Source organism: Haemorhous mexicanus, chromosome 8, assembly GCF_027477595.1.
Source record: "Haemorhous mexicanus isolate bHaeMex1 chromosome 8, bHaeMex1.pri, whole genome shotgun sequence".
NCBI lineage: Eukaryota > Metazoa > Chordata > Aves > Passeriformes > Fringillidae > Haemorhous > Haemorhous mexicanus.
This window is the reverse complement of record NC_082348.1, coordinates 20,419,834-20,438,691: the sequence shown is the minus strand read 5'-3', so window position 1 is coordinate 20,438,691 and position 18,858 is coordinate 20,419,834. Positions and strand designations below refer to the sequence as shown.

The window sequence follows — 18,858 nt, the reverse complement described above, 5'->3', positions numbered from 1 at the left end:
AAAAAGCAAGGGAGAAATTTATATAGCAGACAATGTAAGTTTTACAATTGCACAAAAATATATTTTTAAATATAACAGCATCATAATGCAACTATATTCACAATATTGCCTGATTATAAATCTATATCTCATCTTTGACATAAAGGTTATAGAGGATGACAAGCATTTTCTCCATTTATTCTACAACAATTCTCTCAGAATATCAATTCTTTATTCTAACCTATCTGTATGCTCACAAGGGATCCCTTGTTTACTACTAAGCAAACAAAGCTTGCATTTCAAATACATGTTACACTGAACTAAAAAGCCAAATCCTTATTCAAATCTGTTGCTGTTATGTAGGTTCAATCTCAATTTACATTCAAATCTGTGGGAGGAACAGGTCTGAGATACTACCCGGTATGCATTATTTCAGATTTTTTAAACATAAATGGTGCAAGGCTAACAAGCATGACAAGGTTATAAAGGCTCAGTATGTACCATAAGTCCTTCAAAAGCCCATTCCTACTTAAATAATTTATAAGTCATTAGGCAAAGATCATAACATTCTTAACACAACAGGCCAGTGAAGTTACATGCTTTGCCCTTTGATCCACTCCTCCAGTCTGTTAAGGTACTGAAGGTTACATATAATTCAGAGAAAAACACCAGAGGCCATAGTCAGGTATGAAATCCTGAGATCTCTAGCAGTTGTGCATGCTGTACATCCCTAAAAGCTAAAGCATCCCTAAAAATAATAGTTATGTAAAAAATCCTTTCTCTACCATTTAGTAAAGATACCATCAACATGGAAATTTCCTGGTCAGATGGTTTGTCAACCATTCAGTAAAGATACTGTCAACATGTACATTTCCTGGTCAGATGGTTTGTCAACCATTCAGTAAAGATACTGTCAACATGTACATTTCCTGGTCAGATGGTTTGTCAACCATTCAGTAAAGATACTATCAACATGTACATTTCCTGGTCAGATGGTTTGTCAACCATTCAGTAAAGATACTATCAACATGTACATTTCCTGGTCAGATGGTTTTTGGTGTGAAAAGAACACATGAGAATAGAGAAGACATTCTTCCTAAGTTAACTGTACACACATGCATAAATCAGTGACCCTTTTAAAATTATGTGCAGAGCAGACATACAGAAAAGATTAGAGGGATACTTCTGCTGCCTCAAAAATCAGTGGTAAGGCAACTATTACTTGAAATGTAAAAGGACTGGTTTCCTCAAGAGAAAAATTATTCACATCTCCAGGTATAACCAGGATGTACGGTTGCTCACTGCTGATCCTCTCTCTCCTCTGTAAAATTTAAATATTCTTGATAGAGCGTGGCATTCTGCAATTTTCCTTACCTTTACACTTGTAACTTTATATATAAATACTGTCCCATGTATTTGATTATTAAGTGTGGATCTTTGACTTTTGTGGCTAGTAACTACGCACGGAAGCCACACAGAGAAAGCGCCGGTAGCCCCAGCCCACAGGTCCCTACAAAGTAATAACATTTCTCCTGTAACATTTTGGCAGTTCTTCATTTTTATATGTGCTCTAATTTTAAATGTTAGTAGTTCCACTTTGACACATGATTTGGGGAAAAACCTGAAGAACAAATACAAAATACATTAATTTCTGCACATGATGTATTTTGCTATTTCCATTTTGAATTCTTTTTTTTTTTTTCACATGATTATACTGGATAATCCATATTACATGTTATTTTAATTGTCTTTGTTGAGGGTCACTTAACATTCTAAAGCATACCAGTTTTAGAATGGTTTTCCTCCTGGAAATATATTCATTGACTTAAACATATTAAATTATTATTTAGTAAAAACACAGGGTACTCTATAGAGAATCTACTCATTAAATGACCCCATATTCACAGAATTCACACTCGGGATAGAAAATGCTATACAATTTTAAAAAGGTTTAAAATACATAGACAATGACAATAATTCAAATTACTACACTGGTAAGATTATCTATAGAAAATAAATGCCCTTTAGAAACACAAGTGTGTAAGTTAATTAAAAACACTTTATCTATGTTTTTAGGTAGAAAAACAGAAGAAAATGCGTAAGTGTATTTCCTATGATCACAAAGCAGAGCACAGCAGAGACCAGGAAAAAACCTACAATCTTTCATGTTATGGGTTTGTCCTACATATAGGCTGCCTTCTGGAAAAGGGTAAGGCATAATTCTTAAGAGCACTTGGAACTGATTCTTTTCACTCCTTAAATTGGTGCTACTAGCTTACTTCAAATAGCAAAAAGTGAAAGGAAAGTTTCACCTTAACAGTTCTAATGAAACTTGTGTTACAGAAAGGGTCAGCTTATTAATTATGACAGAGAGATTTCTAAATGAAATGCCACACATATGTTTCCTAAATACATCATCTGCTCCCCAAGGCTATGTACTTCATTAAGCCCTGAATTTTAGTTCACAGTTTGAATCTCAGAGTGTATTGCATGTAGGAAAACAGAAACGACAGGATCACCAATCTAAAAGTACTGGGACTCATACTCCTTCACATCTGCTCAATGTCAGTTTACAGAGAGGCCTCACTTTGGTTCTCAGACAGCTAGAGTACCATCAACAGTTCTGTTTGTGTTTACTTTACGAGTGCTTTCAATATTTATACATATTATTCGATCCCTAAAGGTTAGTCTTAAGTCACATGTTACAGAGGAGGATCAGTGTCTGTGATAGGTGTCTAACCGAAAAGTTTCATTAATTTACAGTTTGCTACCTGGACTGTTAAGGACAACCTAATCATAAGTGCAGCCCTACAAGACTAAGAGTTATCTGAAAAGGGGGGAAACGATGAGAAGGGGAAGGTCCCCTCTGTGTGCACAAAGGGTTCTCTCCACAGCACAGCCCAATTAATGCCACCTGTCAAAAGCTGGCTCAGGATGCTCAGCGAACTGCCATACACCACGTAAGGCAATTCTCTCTGATAGCTTTCTTTTGAGCTCCATAGGGTATCTATGGTCTACATTTTTGTTAACAAAATTCCTAGACCACAGGAAACACAGTGAGTGTTCAGACAATAAATGACTTCTGAACTAATTCAAGAACCAAAGCTATGAATATAGCAAAGGGCGATCAAACCACCCACCACGCCACTCGACATTGCGAGACTTTGGGCTGCAGCCCCCGAGAGAAAGCCCTGCAGAGAATTTTTAACGTTACTTTGTAAATAATAATAATTTTCCCGTATTTTTGGCAGCGCGCACACCACCTCAGAGCCCACGTCAGCCAGCCGTGCCTCCCACCCACGCGGTGCCGCCGCCCTCCTGCACCTGACCCGCAGCCCGGGGACATCCGCGGGCCGCCGCAGCGGGGACAAGCGGGACTCGTCCTTTCCCGTCCGCCTCGCGACGATGCTGGGCGGGGGCGGCGCGGGCGCTGCGGGAGGCGGGGGCGGTGTGCCGAGGGAGGGGAGGCAGGGGCCGGGGCGCTGGGGCGCCGTGAGGGCGGACGAGGGCAGAAGGCAGCGGGTCTGCCACAGCCGATACGGCGGGTCCCCAGCTGGCAGCCCCAGGCCCTCTCCCCGCCCCGGAGCTCCCCCTCCTCCACCACGTGCTGTATCTTCCCGGCGGGGAGCAGCAATCCCTATGGGGACTGCCTGTCCCCTCCGCTGCCCGGAGTATTTGCAGCCCTCACCCTCGCCCGCCGCCCTGGCTTCCCCCAGGCGTTCTGCTTCCCACCTGCACGCTCCTTATGTAAGGCAGGATCTGATGGAGAGCGGGGATGGGGGGTGTCAGCGCAAACACACTCACATACATATACATGCATACACACAGCATCCCTCCGCAGCCGCTCCTGGGAAGATGCCGATACCTTTTATCCAGGCACGCGATCCACTCGCCGGAGGACGAGGAATGGGAGGCGTGAGCGGCGACCATGTTGGACCGGGATCAGGTTGCCGCGCACCCGGCTGGCGGCGGCTCCCCCCGCCCGCGTGCCCGTCGGTCCGTCCGTTCGTCCGTCCTCGCTCCCTCCCTGCGCGCACGGCGCGATGGGCTCGCCCAGGCCCCGCCGCAGCGGCCGAGCGGGTCCGCCCGCCGCCCTCACGGGCCCGCCCGCGGCCGGGCTGCGACCTGCGGCCGCGGAGATACCCGGCCTTGCTTCAGCGCAGGCGGCAGGGAGCGGCCCGGGTAGGGGGAGGCAAGAAGTCACTCCCCTTTTAAAAGGTGGTGTGCCCCTCCGGCTCTCCTGAGCTCAGTGCCCACACCTGAGCCCGGCTTAGTGATCCCTCCCCTTGCTTCACCTTAACTTGGTTTCAATTGGAGGGGCAATGCAAGCGTTTTAATTGAAATAAGCAGCTCAGGAGTATTTTATCGGCCCTCCAGAGCACCGTGTGTCTGTCCTGTTCCCCCGCCCCCAGCAGTAAAAGCACAGTGAGTGAGTGAAAGGAAGGTGCAGTCCACATTGCAGGATGTTTCCTGGTCCCTTCCTCCAGTCTGCTGCCATCTCCCCTGAAACTGTGTGCTAAAGTCTCTCATTTCTTGTGCGTGTAAAATGAGCGGGGCAGCACAGCCTGTGAAGAGGTTTTGGCGCTTGGAAGGAACCCAAGGCATAGCATGAGAAAGGTGAGTCCAGTGTACAGTGAAACACGCCCACACCCTTCTGTTGTGTTAGTGTGGCCTGCAAGATGCAGGGCATTTAATGATGCTCATGTATATATGATTTTAAAACTGATGATGAAAGGAAGGAATGCAGAGCAGCAGTTCTCCCTGCTTTGCAAATTCTACATTAAGTATTTTCTATAAATTGTTTCAGGTTCTAGATAGTATCTTCCAAGTAATCAGTTTATGACTATGAGCTTCCACTTACAGCCAACACAAATTGCCTTGAGTACTTTTTGAGAAGGGTAGGAGGCTATACGAATCTCAGCAGGATGTTTGGGGTCACAGGAAGGTGATAGCAGAGTCAAACTCAAACTGTGCCTTCCTTGAGGCTCATAACTCCTCTCTGCTCTAAGGTGTGGGGACAAATGATTAATTCACATGGTGATCATATGCCAGTGCCCTTCAGATTTCTCCATGGGCTATGCTTTCTACCCTCTGTTGTAATTTCTTTGGTTGTACTAGGTAATTTTTTTAAAATACATGTGCTATTTCATATTTCACATCTGCCTTTTGGTTGGTTGCCTTGCTGCCACAGCTTCTTTAGTTCTTTAAAAGAAAAAACTTTTAACATTGACATACTGAACAGTATGATGAAAAAATCCAAGGAAATGTATGTAAAGATCCCTTTTGCTAAATGGATACAACTAAGAAATTTGCATAGCAGAGGAGAATGCCACAAAAGGCAATTCTTTCATTTTGCCTCAAAAAAAAAACCCAATTTTAAAGTGCATGCCAGAGGAATAGAAGAGGCTTCCAGTCAGTGAGATCAAAGCTGCAGCTCCTCCTTTGCTATCATCCGGGGGTGGGGGGAGAGAATTTTTTGCATCTAGGCAATCAATCTACTCGAGGAAAATCAATGCTATTCATTTGTCAATATGCAAGTGTTTGAGAGCCAGTAGAACCAGAGCTTGAGAGGTAAGGAGCTCTAAATTCTCAATCAAATTAATGATTTATAACACAGTATGTACATGACAGATGAATCAATAAAACTCCCTAATTTTGTACTTCCGTTATAAAACATCCACCGGAGCCGCGCCCGGGCCCGGCCGCCAGAGGGCAGCCGAGCGGCGCCGCCTTCCTTCGGGCGCGGGGCCGGCAGGAAACGGCGGGAGCGGGGCCTGGCCCGGGGCTGGGACCGGGAGGCTGCTCGGGGCGATTTCCAGCAGTGCCGCGTCTCAAAACCCACGTCGGTGCCGTGAACCTGCCCTTGGCCCAGCAACTGTCCTGCCCTGGGACAGCCCTCTGTAGTTAGCAGTACTTCGGCTTCCAAGGAACGCAGTGCGCGTCGGCAAAAAGGGGATGTCGCTCACGTGCTTGGCTGTGGGCAGGCACCACTCAAAGATGGATATCTTTTTGTGGAGTAAAAGAGACTTTAACACTTCGTGGACTGTGTAAGTTAGACATGCCCAGTGTGAGCCAGGAACCCTCCCTGCGTCCATACTTCATTCAGAAGTGTCCCAATTAGAGAACAATTAGAGCAAGACAGCCAAAATTAACTCTGGCATTTGTATTATGAGTAATCATGTAGCTTTCTAATTAAGACACCAGTGAAACTTCTCAGAGAAACTTAGCAAGGAATAAATATTTGAATAGTTCAGGTATCAGCCTGTGTCAACCGAAGAGTCTCCAAACTGCACAGAAATGTCACAAGCTCCTGACTATTGAAATCAGAAATCCCTGACCCCAGGACAGTCCACATTCTCTTGACATGAAAAGTACCAAATAAGCATTATATATCTCACATGAATAGTCAAATAGAATGCAGATTATCCTGTGACTCTTAAGAATTCAGACCATAGCAAGCCTAGGAAACATAATTTTAGAGTACTGGCCTTATGTTAATGGGGTCAAGTGCCCACTCCCTTGTGAGAATATATACTAGAAAGAAATTGCTAAAGCACACTTCATTAGTTTGTACCCTGTACCTCCTCCTGCTGCCTCACAGTGCTCATTCCTAAGCTATACACTTCTATGAAAAAAAGATTATTAAAAAGTATATTTGTTTCAGAAGGAGTTACAGGGCCGTGCTCTTAAGAACCCCTTAAACCACAGAAAACAAGAAATCAGCCAGCCTTCAAGTGATCCCATGCCTGTCAGAATAAGACTTCAAATGTGTAGGGTCCAAACTGCTGTTTGCATTATGGGACATAAGGCAAATCATTTTGAATTTAGTACTTCGCCTGTTTCTTTGCTTTTTCTGGCCAGTACAATTACTCATTCCCTCACTTTTACTCAAATGCAGTCAATGAGATCTTGCTTAAGTTTTCCTGAAAAAAATACATTCACTGCAATTAGAAATTTGCTGTGAAAAGTATGAACCAAAAGACTAAATCATAGTTGTTAGAGCTTGAAAAAAATTACTTATTGGGTTTATTAAGATTACGCAGTAATAGATTACAAAGGAGAGCTACGGTGGAAAACTCTTTATAACACTAATTATACCAAAAACTTCAAGGAGTTTCAAGTAACTGCAGTGATTCACTGAAGCTAATTTTAAGCATGTTTTATATTGTTATATGGAAGCCAATTTAAATAGTATAAGTCCAGAATGAGCACATGAATTCTACCTCAAGCAATAGTTCAAATTCTTGTATGACACAGAAATCTTGGGAGGAAGATGGAGACTGATAGGACTGTGATCCATGTTTAGAATACAGCAGTGCCACATTCAGTGTGGTTAGGGTTGTAGGAATCAAAATGGTTCAGTTATACACACACAGCACCTATGGACTTCAAAGGAGTGATCAGCCTGTAGTGGAATAAAGACACAGAAACCTACATGTGAGTTCTTTAGGGATTTGTATGCTGTGAGGGCTGCAAAAGATGTGATGATGTACATACTTTAAACCAATGCATGTATTAATCAAACTGTCCTGTAGAGCAACATAATAATTCTCCTCTTCAGTGCTAATAAAAAAAAAAGCCCAGCATACAATAACAGAGCAAGAGAGTTTCACAACAAGTGAGGACTTCCTTTCCTTCCTGCATCGTTCTGTGTTCTATCTTTTTCTTGTTCCTGTTCTCCTTACTCATTCAGAATAACTCCTCAGTTAGTTCACAGGAAAGTCTATTGAAATAAATAAACAAGTTCTAACTTCGTCACAAGAGTATTGTAAAGAGTAATTAGCTAATGAAGTATACTTCTCTGAAGATGCAATCCTTTAATGCATTTAATAAATGTTAATTTATCATTGCTTTATTATGGACACATCAGCATGTTAAAACAAAATTTTGTATGTAGAACCCAGGACAACATAAGGAATTTCAAGTTGATAAATGTCAGGGAAGTACTTTGCAGTTGCCTAAGATACAAGGTAGGCTGGGACTCAGACTGCACTATGACCCTTTTCAGTTCAATATTTGGGAGACAGTAGAACTTGGTGCCACACTAGAGCCACACAGCCTGCTCCTTGTTCTGGGAGTTCAGGGCAGACACATCAGTGCTTCTTAACAGACCCAAATCAGACTGATCAGCAGGGGCTGAATCACAGACATGATGAAGAGGGTCTGGCTTTGTGCCCAGTCATAGGAATGGGATTCATGGAGTGCTAGGCTGGCTGTCCACATACCCAGATCGTGCATGACACAATTTGGCACTTGACAAGACATTTATGTAGTAATTAACTGTGCAGCTTCATATACATTCAATGCAGCTATTCTAGTCATGACAATACAGTAAACAAGTTAATTCTTTCTGCAACATTTGGTTCACAGGATACCAAATTTAATTTTTCTAAGAGCCTGCTGGGGGCACCAACACATGCCCATAAAAATCAAATTATGATATTTGGCAAATGAAAAAAGAAAGACAAATTTAATGATTTATTTATATGGTATAAATTACACAGTACACCTCAGGTTAGATGTAATGCTTATAGTCTTCTTTTCACAGCTTTGAAAATACACCTACAATGAATTTGCTTGCAGGCTTATACTTGCAAATTACTCACACCAAGAATGACCTGAATAAAGCACAGGCATCTCTAATAATGTATTCTGGCTGAGAAAAAAAGGGTGAACCAATTAGCAAGTGGGAAAAGAAGGTGCCTTGACTGTGGGCTGCATTCTGGTTGGTACAGACAGGTGGCATTTTTTGGTTTAAAACCAGAGTGTTGAGTTGTATAACAGGAAACCTAGCTACAGCATCCACATGGTTGAATAGCAGTTGTGAGGTGCTACTTCATGCATGTAAAAACAACAGGAGAAGACCTGTATGGATTAAAAATATGTTAATGACATCACAGTAGCATAAACCAAATAACTCCCCAGTTTGAAGCACAGGGGCGGGGGTTCACATTTAAGTTATATTGGTTCTAGAGAAAAGTTACACAAATCTGAAAGCTTTAAGCAGATACTGGACAACATATAGCAAATTTTTTACAGAAATGCTCTGTTTTCTTTGGTGTTCTCTTATTTTCCTGAGGAAAGACTCCACATTTCAGATGCTCCCCGAGAGCAGCAACGTTCAGCTGCCTAACAGCAGCACATTATCTTGAAGTGCCTATTTTTCTAAAGCTTTGTACATAGTGGAAGGATGGAAAAGATACATAAACAAAAGCTAAGAAAAAAGCAAATAAGAGGCCAGCACAAAAAGAAGATAAGAGCTGAGCAGCAGACTGAAAAGAGATTGCTGGTGAGAAGTGCATTGACTTCAAATTTTTACAGGATCTCAATTTCTTGAAGACTGTGAAGGTGAATCTTTCTGAGAAAATTTGATGCAGATAAAGAAATGAAATGAAGTTATCGCCAGGAAAGTAACAGGAGAGAAAGACCTCTTAGACACTAAGCAGAAGAAGCTGGGCTGCTAGGAGCGGCCAAGAAATGCAGCATGGAGGTACCTCCTCATTGATGTAGTGGCTCATCAACTACCTCGTACTTGGAAGTGTTCCTGAAAAGAAAAAGTAACAATTGCCAAAAGTTTTTATTATCCTCACATCGCCACAACTTGCTTCTGACAAGGCAGGGTTTCATTGTTGCATTTTATTATTCAAAGAGTGCATATTAACATTTTTGAAATTTTGATTTTTGTGCTCTTGTTCTACTTCTAGCCAGTGTAACCTGTTACATTATTCAATCACTTTTATAGGTAGGGGTTTTTTTTCAAGTTCAAGTGGAATTCCCTGCACTTCACTCTGTGCCTGTTGTCTCTTGTTCTGTGTCTGAACACGCCTGACAGGAGTCTGGCTTCATCTTTAGTTCTAGCCTCTAAGTCCATCCTACTGGGTTTTGCTAGATTTTAGACTTCGCACTTTTTGTATTGTTTAGATACGTATCATATATGACAAAAATACTGGCCAGCTTTCCCTTCTGCATAGGAATATTTCCTCTAGCAACCTAGTGGGTGTCTCAGAGGGCTGGGATGGAAGAGGATCTCTGGGGACTGTTCACTCCAGGATTCCCTGTGATCATTTTGCTTTCCTGCAGGATGGGGATGGGCTAGTTCTTAGCGCAGCCCAGCAATATTGCCCTCAGAAGACCTTCCTGGCTTGCTTACAGCCCTCACTGGATATTCAGAATATCCTACAGCCTTCATGTTGCCACAATCCCCAGGGATGATTATATGATACAGCCCCATCACGAGGGCTAAAATTGGTCAACCTATAAGCCATGTACTCATCAAAAAAGTTGTCACTCTTAGATATTTTTTAGAAGCACGTGCACCCATTCTTCTCCTTTTCCTCCTTAGCAAACCTCTGGAAAGAGGAGTTCATAGAAGTACCTATGTTTGCTCCCTTAGTAGTTTAGTCCCTCAAAATTGCTACACTTGTAAGTACACCTTTACCAAAAAAAATTTTAATGCATTTAAAAGGTTTGAAGAGTTTTGCTATGTTTATGCCTTTTACACAACAACCTAGTAAGTTTCCTGGGGTGAAATCAATGTGGATCTGGGATAAAGATACTACAGGTCTTTCTGAATGATTCCAGGAAAACTCAAAAAAAGCAAAGCACCGATTCACTTATATTGTTGATCTTTTTCAGGTTTACTTGCATAGAAAATTTTAGGTTTTGGTGTTTTGAGTGATGTAGACTGTATAAGCACACATTGTCTGTGACTAACCAATCTCGTTTCACTGTGGCAGAGGGACTGATTTATTCTAGGCTTTCTTCTTGATGGAAGAGATGATGTCACAGAATACTTCTATTGAGAAGATAGTACACAAATCCACCAATAATGATTCAGTTAATATTTGCTACCAGATAAACCGGGGGAATATGCAAATTGTACAAAATCACAAAATGTTAAGGCATTTTTTGTTTTGCCTTCACTAAGCCAAGAACTATTATATCATCTTATTATAAACTTGTAAAACATTTAGATATTTGAAACATAGTTCTGGGAAAGAAAACTATGAGGATAGCATGCCACTGTCCAATTACAGCAATATATGTATTGAAATAAAAATATTTAAACAGATGTTATAAAAGACTCCATTTCCATTGTACAGCATAGGCACATCTGCTGTACTTTAAATACTTCTTATCCATGCCAAAGAAATACTATGAAGAGAAAATGCCTTTTTTGTGCTTTTCCTTTGAGTTTACTCTATGTGAATACGGAAAGAGTCTTTTCAATAGGAAAAAAGGCACTGATTGTAATCGCAACATTTTGAATTTGCCCTACAGCTGCCATTTGTGACTAGTATGGAAATCAAGTCCTGGCTCTTGTTTTCTGGCCTTTTTTAAAAACCTTGAATATTGCTAAAATAGTAGTGGGCAGGAAGGAAAGGAGGGACAGCATTGTGCAAGAACAAACTAATATAAAAATGTTGGAGTGCTACACTCCCTTCCTTCCAAATCATTTTCAGGCATTAGCTTATTGGTATTGTTCTTTACAAAGGAAGTATGTGGTGTCACAGTATTATCCCCAATGATGAAGTGCACCTACGCTGATGTCTATGATACACATTTGTTTTCAGGGTGTGCTTGAGTTTTAGTATTATGGCCTCAAGCGCATAAATTCCAGACTTAGACAGTAGTGGAGCGGTGGCTTTAGAGTAGTAACTTTAATTACTTATAAGGTAACACTCTTACATTTGCTCACTGGTGAGTCTGGAAGACTTAATACAGCTATATTTAGCAACAATATTTAGTAAAAAGCATCCACTACTACTGAGTATGTGCTTTAGCAATGCAATAGTCTTACAGAGAACTCTGTAAGAAGAATTACAGAGCACTCCAACAGGAAATCTTCCTTCCTTGAGCTGCTTCTGTTTCAAACCCATTACATATTCCCAGATGACAAAGGTGCCCAGTCTCTTATTTTGACCATGTAAGTTTATCCATAAGATATTATTTAAAGCTAACAGGTGGTTGGGGCACTGGAAGGAAAAAACCTTGAAAGCTTGTGTTTAATACAGATTCTTCTGGGAAGCAAGCATGCAGCAGCAGTCTGACAGGGGATCCATAACAAGCTAGCAGCTCTGCTTCCATATAGTTCAAAGAGCCCAAGAAAAACCCTAAAGGACACAGAAGTTTTGCCATTAACTCGAGTGAGATTGGAGTAGGAATGGAATACAGATGTTACACCCATGAAAGTTAGGCAGAAATGGCCCTGTAGATCCTGCCAACCATAAACTTAGGTGATAGAGACAGCATTACTAATCACTAACCCGCATGGAGTTTTGGAGAAAGTGAATAAAATCTTCAATCTCTCACCTTAAAGATTTCAGGGTACAAGATATACAAACATTTGCTTTGTAGGTACAAAACTTGCCAGAATTTTGTTACTATTAACAAGCATTCCAAGAGTATCAATGTGCTTGGTATAAATCACACTGTTGCATGATTCTTTTACACTTGCAACTGCTAGGACATGAAATCAGATGAACTAATATTATGCTCTAATATACTTCACATGTTTAATTATTTCAAAAGCACAGTTTATGAAAATTATGCTCATTTTCTGGCAGAAGAATATTTATGCCATAGCAGGCACCTCAAATATAAGACACTATACAAAAGGAATTTAATAGTAATGGGTTTGTACTTTACTTGTCAGCATTTGTAGTGCAAGAAGCTTATGAGATTTCTGTCTCTTCTGATAATACTTTCCTTCTGCTTCCTTTAAATTGCTACTGTGCCTTAATTTAGACTACTGCCTTATAGTCTTGGCATTATTGTTTTCCTAATTCTAGTTTTAACCAAAATCACTGATCTCCTCATGGTGCAAAAAGTAGGATTAGTATGTAATCTTAACAGCAGCTTTTTAGATTTCTCATAAATTAAATAAAAAATGAGCTGGATGTGAATTAATTTGGATGTGTGACCAAGTGACCATATCAGCAACGTGACCCTTTGTAGAAAGTCATTATTATTATTCTTTCTGGTTTTGCTGTTTAATATTCTACTGCAAGAAACAGAGCTGTTCTCTGTTTCTATCAGTGCCAAGTGAATACCTGCTGCCTTCTCCAGCATTGCCATAAAAATAATTTGCAAAGTGAATTCCATTCCTCAGTGTGCATTATCCATGCTTTAATTCTTCTCTTTATGATCATAATTAAGTTTAACTTTCCAGACAGTAGACAGAGGAATGAATACTTATAAGTGAACTGCACAGGTATGTATCAAACTAGAAATGAAAAGACCATCTGTCTGAAAAATGTGTTGAAAAGCTTAGGTTGAAAATTCCAGAAATCCTCTTCAAAACAAAGAATCTAAAAATAACCTTATTCATTTATGAAACTGGGCTTGTTCAATTCCTCATAAACAGAAAATCTTCTTAGACTGGTGAAGTCAGATAAATCTAAATCAGACTTTGTTTGAAAGCAGATCCAGCTATCAGTTCACAGGCTGCTGCACAAGAGCCTGTGGGAAGTAGCTGGGCCTTTGGCTGTCACCTGAAATCTTCTGACTAAATTGTCATTAAAAATAAAATTATTTTTAAAAGTGCCAACCTTCTTTCCTGCCTCCAAAAGCAGGATTAAAAAGTCTTTCAGTAAAAGATTTAACTTTTTCAAATAATATGGAAACCACAAAAAAAATCTGGAAACATATATCTGGAGGAAATAAATGCGAGGAAATAAATGCCTGTGGCAATGCATGGGGCAATGGAAGTATATTCCTAGATTATTCTAAGCCAAATGCTCTTACTTTACTTATCATTCCAGCTGTTGTCAAAGAGGATATACAAATTATTTTTAAACACAGGCAAAGAGTAATTAACATTTTGCATTCTTTTCTGAAGATATTTTCCACATTTGCAGCATTAGATAATTTGAGGATTCCTTCAATTTCAGTAGTATAGAGATGGTTAAAAGTGTATATTCTGAAGTCTTTATGTGATATGGGGTGCTAGTCCTATTTTTTTCTTAATTTCCTTTAAAGTTTTTATTGTTGTATCACTTTTTAAACAAGTGATGGTTTAAAAAGACAAGAAGTCTCTGACATTATTGTCTACTTTTTTAGGGCTGAATGTGAAAGGTACTACAGACAGTTAATCTACTTACCAGTGATTTGAAAGCAGTGTAGGAATTGAAGTTATTTAATTTAATAAATAAATAATCATTGACTCTAGAAAAAGAATGATCTCTGACAATAGCTAAAGGCACCCATCCTGTGAAGAGGGTCCACAAGGATTAGAGTTTCCATGGCAGTAGATTAAAAGATGTCAACGAGATACACAAAGTTGCCAACTATCAGACTAAGAAATGACAAAATAATTGAACCAATCCTAAACTGCAGAATCATAATTAATGCTTCATAGTATTTCCTATGCAACTTACTTTTCATTTTTAAACCAGTTATTCAGGATGTGAAAGAAGCATTATATTGATATTTTGGGTGGGAAATGTCAGTGGGATTTCAGACATACTCCAGTGGGTATAAACACATACCTTCAGGAGTACTGACACTTACTTGGAATGAATTGGTTTGTTTAAGGAGGAATCAGTGGTATTTTTCATTGATGTTTTTCATATATCTGTTATAAGGATTCCTTGCAACAAATACCAGCACATGGATCGTAACAAATTTTGCTGTGAAAGATTCTATCAGGCAGTGATTAATATGCTTAATATGCTGTAAGCTATAGTAACTGTTCATTCTTCTCTGGTTTTGTGAGATTCTGTACTTGCAGTTTCTGAGCTTTCCCTGGATAAAATCCTGTGTAAAAAAAATTAAAAAAGAAAAATATTGAATTTATTATGACTAAAAGGAGCACAATTTTACCATGGAGAGCTTCATGAAAGATGATTCATGCTCCAAGAAAGTTAGAGAATGTTGTTATAATTTGTATATGTTTGTCTCAGACACAACTGTATATATTTAAGTAGTTCTCAATGTTTCCGTTTGCAGATAAAAAATGTGATCATATGATCCTTTCAAAATAAGCTATCACTAATTTTAAACACTCTGATTAGTCTGTTTTTACTTTTCGAAATAGTATCTGACAGGATTTCACCGTACTGGATGCTGTTCCTTGAAATGCTTCCTGAGAACTTTTCAAATTCCAAAGATATTTTAGTCCAAATATGCCTGTGTGATATGTCATTACACCACTCATGTTTATACATTTTTGCCTGTATGTTGTAAATAGATCCATTTGCTCCTTTTACATTTTGTGTTCTTGCAGCTATCTGAACTGTGAAGTTGCATCAGCTCACAATACAACCAAGTCTTTTCGTACTTATTGATTCCTAACTGCATTTAAATCTGATACATCACTTAAGTTTCAACTCTGAGGATTGTCTTTAACTCTTAAGATAAACTTTTCCCAGAAACGTTAAGACATTTTTTTTCCGATTTTTTGCATGAAAATTTTGCAGCTTAAAATGAACACAACAGCAGCCATTGCCAGTCCTTACCTCCAAATATGTCCAGTAAGAAATGGAGGCGTTCTTACCATTTAAAGTTTCAGAGCAGATGGAGTTTGGCTATTCTGAGTCAGGGTCACAAGGTTGCATATTTCCCTGCGCTCAAGCCTTGTAACACTTGGTGAGCATTAGTCGGATACCAGGCTTCCGCATGTTGCCCTTAGCAGTGTGGCTGAAAGGAAAAGTAGCTTTTTTGGTAAACTGGGAGAGTGAGCAGAGCTTTGAAATTGGCATAAAGTCAGCATCAGTCTCCTGAGGCCATTCGTGCAGTCTGGCTTCTGCCAACTAGTCTAGCAAATTGTTCATGTTTGCTTTTGAACTTTGTTCTACATATGTCAGGCTAGACTATTAACAGCTGAAGAAATGGACCAGCCAGTGAAAACTTTTTTAAAATTAGCTGAGCATGACTGTGCTGTTCAATATTGACTTTGTAACTTGGCAATGCTATCCACTGCTCACATTTGAGGAGGTGTATTGGGCATCCACTTAACAGTGTATGAGTTTATAAGATTACATATGATCATAGCACGTTTGTAGCTGTCAGGAGCAGAAACTAAAATATTTTCAGTGAACACCATTGCCAACTAAACAGAAACGGTAACTAGGCAATGCAGAAACACCACTTAGGTTGTTCATGTTCAGAAGCACAATTTAGAAAATGTCTTCCTCCCCCCAACTGAAACGTCTGTATTTACTTGGAAGATTTATTCCACTAATGTGCAACATGTTATATATCAAAATTTAAAAAGCCAATATGAAACTGTATCATTGTCACCACAAATATCAGTGGAGCAGTTTCATAATGTTGAATCCAGGCACAACCTTCCCAAAAACACCAAATAGTTCCTCATGATTATAAAAAGAAGATAAGGAATGAATTAAAGAAATATTTTTTAAAGAAATGGGGTTTTTTTTAAACTGAAACTGGCCTCTTACTTGGAAGGACCATATCACAGGCAATGGCAGTGTTGCCATCTCAGTAATAAAGACTTGGATATCTGTGCCTAACACCATAAACCATCACTTGAATCAGGTCAGAAAAACTTCTTCCCAATATTGTAGCACTGGCACTGTGAAGTCCTGTGGTAAGGGCCTGTTACTTTAAGGCAGCACATTATGCAAAATGTTTGTCCTGCTGTTTCCCCATCCCTGATGATCCTATTCCTTCTCCCATTTCTCTGGGTTCCACTGGATGAAGGGAGGTAGCAGAGCTACTGTTCAAATCTGTGCTGAGCTAGAAATTTGAGGAGATTATTCAGTTTTATACAGGATACAACTTTTTTCAGAGACAGGATGGTATTTGTCCTAGTTTATATCAATGAGCTGTATAGGCATTTACTTAGAAGCTGAATTTTCTACACCTCTCAACTATGAAGAAATCTGGACAGTCGATAATATATGTTCCATGAGAATGCCGTGCTAATTATCCCATGAGTCATTGCACATTGAATTTATAAGTTTTTACAACCTGTACCAATATTTCAGCTTCTGTCTTCAGACAACTAAGCAAAAAAAAACCAGTGAAAAATACTTTACCAGCTAATAATCACCAGTAGCTTTAAGGAGTAGTGTTAAGCTCACAAATTCACTGAAAAAGATGAGGGCTGCACCTCAAATGCTCTTCTAAGGTCAGAATTTTAAGCAGAAATTAAGTCACCAACTTTGTGAATTGCTGCCTTGAAATATGCGAAATGTTCAAGTTAAAAAAACTCCATAATGCCAATATTATGGGAATTCTGCAAGGTTGTACCTGTTACATGCATTTCATAACAGCACTTTAAATCTAAAAAGACCAGGAGATCTTTAAGAGACTTACAAAAGAAGTGTCTTTTGCTTTCCACAGATGTTACATCAAATTAGCTTTAATGTGGAAAAATACATATATTCACTTATGAAAATGTGCAATGCACATTTACTGCTTAATTGTTGAGGGATTCTGGTAGACATTTTTCATCTTTTTTAAATGGAAATAGATGATATTTTCAATTGAAAAAAATATGCCTGCCCACATGGCTATATTACACCATCTTATTAAAATATGCTGGGCACTTTGGAGGCAAAGACAATGTCTCTGCCTTCAGCAACTTAATATGTAACAAGAATACTCTGTCTCTTTTCTCAAATTGTCAAGATACAGAATGATAGATACATTCAAATAATGTTTAAGTAAATCCTTCATTTGCTGTTATAATTACTTCTTGGAGCAGTTGTGGAGTTTGGATTTTTATACCAATTTTTACCACAGTTTCAGATTTAAAAAAAAACCAAAACCCTAGTTTTTAAAAATATAAATTAAAAATATCTGTTCCAGCCATTTTTTATATTTTGAATAAGACATTAAAAAGGCATCATCTTGAGTTTCACTAAAAAGAAAGAATTTTTTTATTTTTAAAAAATTTCAATTTTAGCCAACCATAGTAATTTTTTTAAACAGTTCTTGAAGAGTCTGACCAACCGAATGAGTTACCTGAGCCATCTGGGGTCCTGTGAGCCATCTCACGGCTTTAGTGCTGACCTACATGGATTTTGATTAGTTTATTGAGATCCCCAGTTGTAGCTAGCTATTCTGTTTTCTGTTGGAGAATGCATGTTACTCAAGCATAGTACTTAACCTTACACAAGCCCTGCCCTTGTTCTGTATTAATCATATTTGTATGGGCTACACACATTACATCACATCACTGAGATTTCCCACTTACAGGGTTTCTTTTGTATTTGGGAGAGGACAACTCCTTTCTATGCTTTTTTTATTCTTGTCATTGTACCTGTTTAAGACAGGTATTTAACATGAAGGTTTCTAAAGAGACAGCATCTACCCTTATGAGCTAACATCCCCCTAAATGTTGTCATTATAGGCAAAAAGAGCTTCAACAATAGCAAACTAAATAGGCTGCTTCTTGGCTGAGCTTGTTAAGAGACCTGCCAACAAGACAAGGAACTCTCAGAATTGTAAACAGCACAAATGAGAAATAAAAGAATTACAAGCCTAGTGTTCTCCTCAGCCTGTCATCCTCCTCTTTGGTTGCAGTCCAGCAGCTTTTTGGAGGCTTCTTTTCAGGCCAATAAAAGTTCTCTTTCTTCTACATCAACCAAGAGTGACATTTAGGTTAGAAATAATCCCATGAGCCAAAATGTTCTTTGTGTGCCTGCAACCAGTACATGTGTCATTCAACAAACTTGACAAAAGTGGGTATCACTCTTACTAGGCTTGAAAGCAGAAAATACATGTTAGGCCTGGCAGGTTTCCTGATACAGCCCAGAAAATAGATACATGATATCCCAAGCCCTTTGAAAGAGAGCGAGGGAGATGGAGGAAAATATTTTTCAGATTTTGTGTATCAGACTAATCAATAATGAGTTTCAGAAGTTCCTACTTCTTTTCAAAAATCTGATTTTTGAAGTGAAATATCTT

General features: G+C 39.3%; 1 protein-coding gene across 2 annotated transcripts in view; it reads right to left on the bottom strand.

Annotated features, from left to right (window-relative positions):
• Window positions 1–3,988, bottom strand: part of RAPGEF4 (Rap guanine nucleotide exchange factor 4) — a 143,247-nt gene extending 139,259 nt beyond the window's left edge. For both annotated transcript variants that reach the window (XM_059853117.1, XM_059853118.1), the window contains exon 1: window positions 3,845–3,988. In XM_059853117.1, coding sequence (XP_059709100.1) covers window positions 3,845–3,909 — 65 coding nt within the window. In that variant the 5' untranslated portion in view covers window positions 3,910–3,988. The remainder of the gene's footprint in view (window positions 1–3,844) is intronic.
• Between the last annotated feature and the right edge of the window lie 14,870 nt (window positions 3,989–18,858).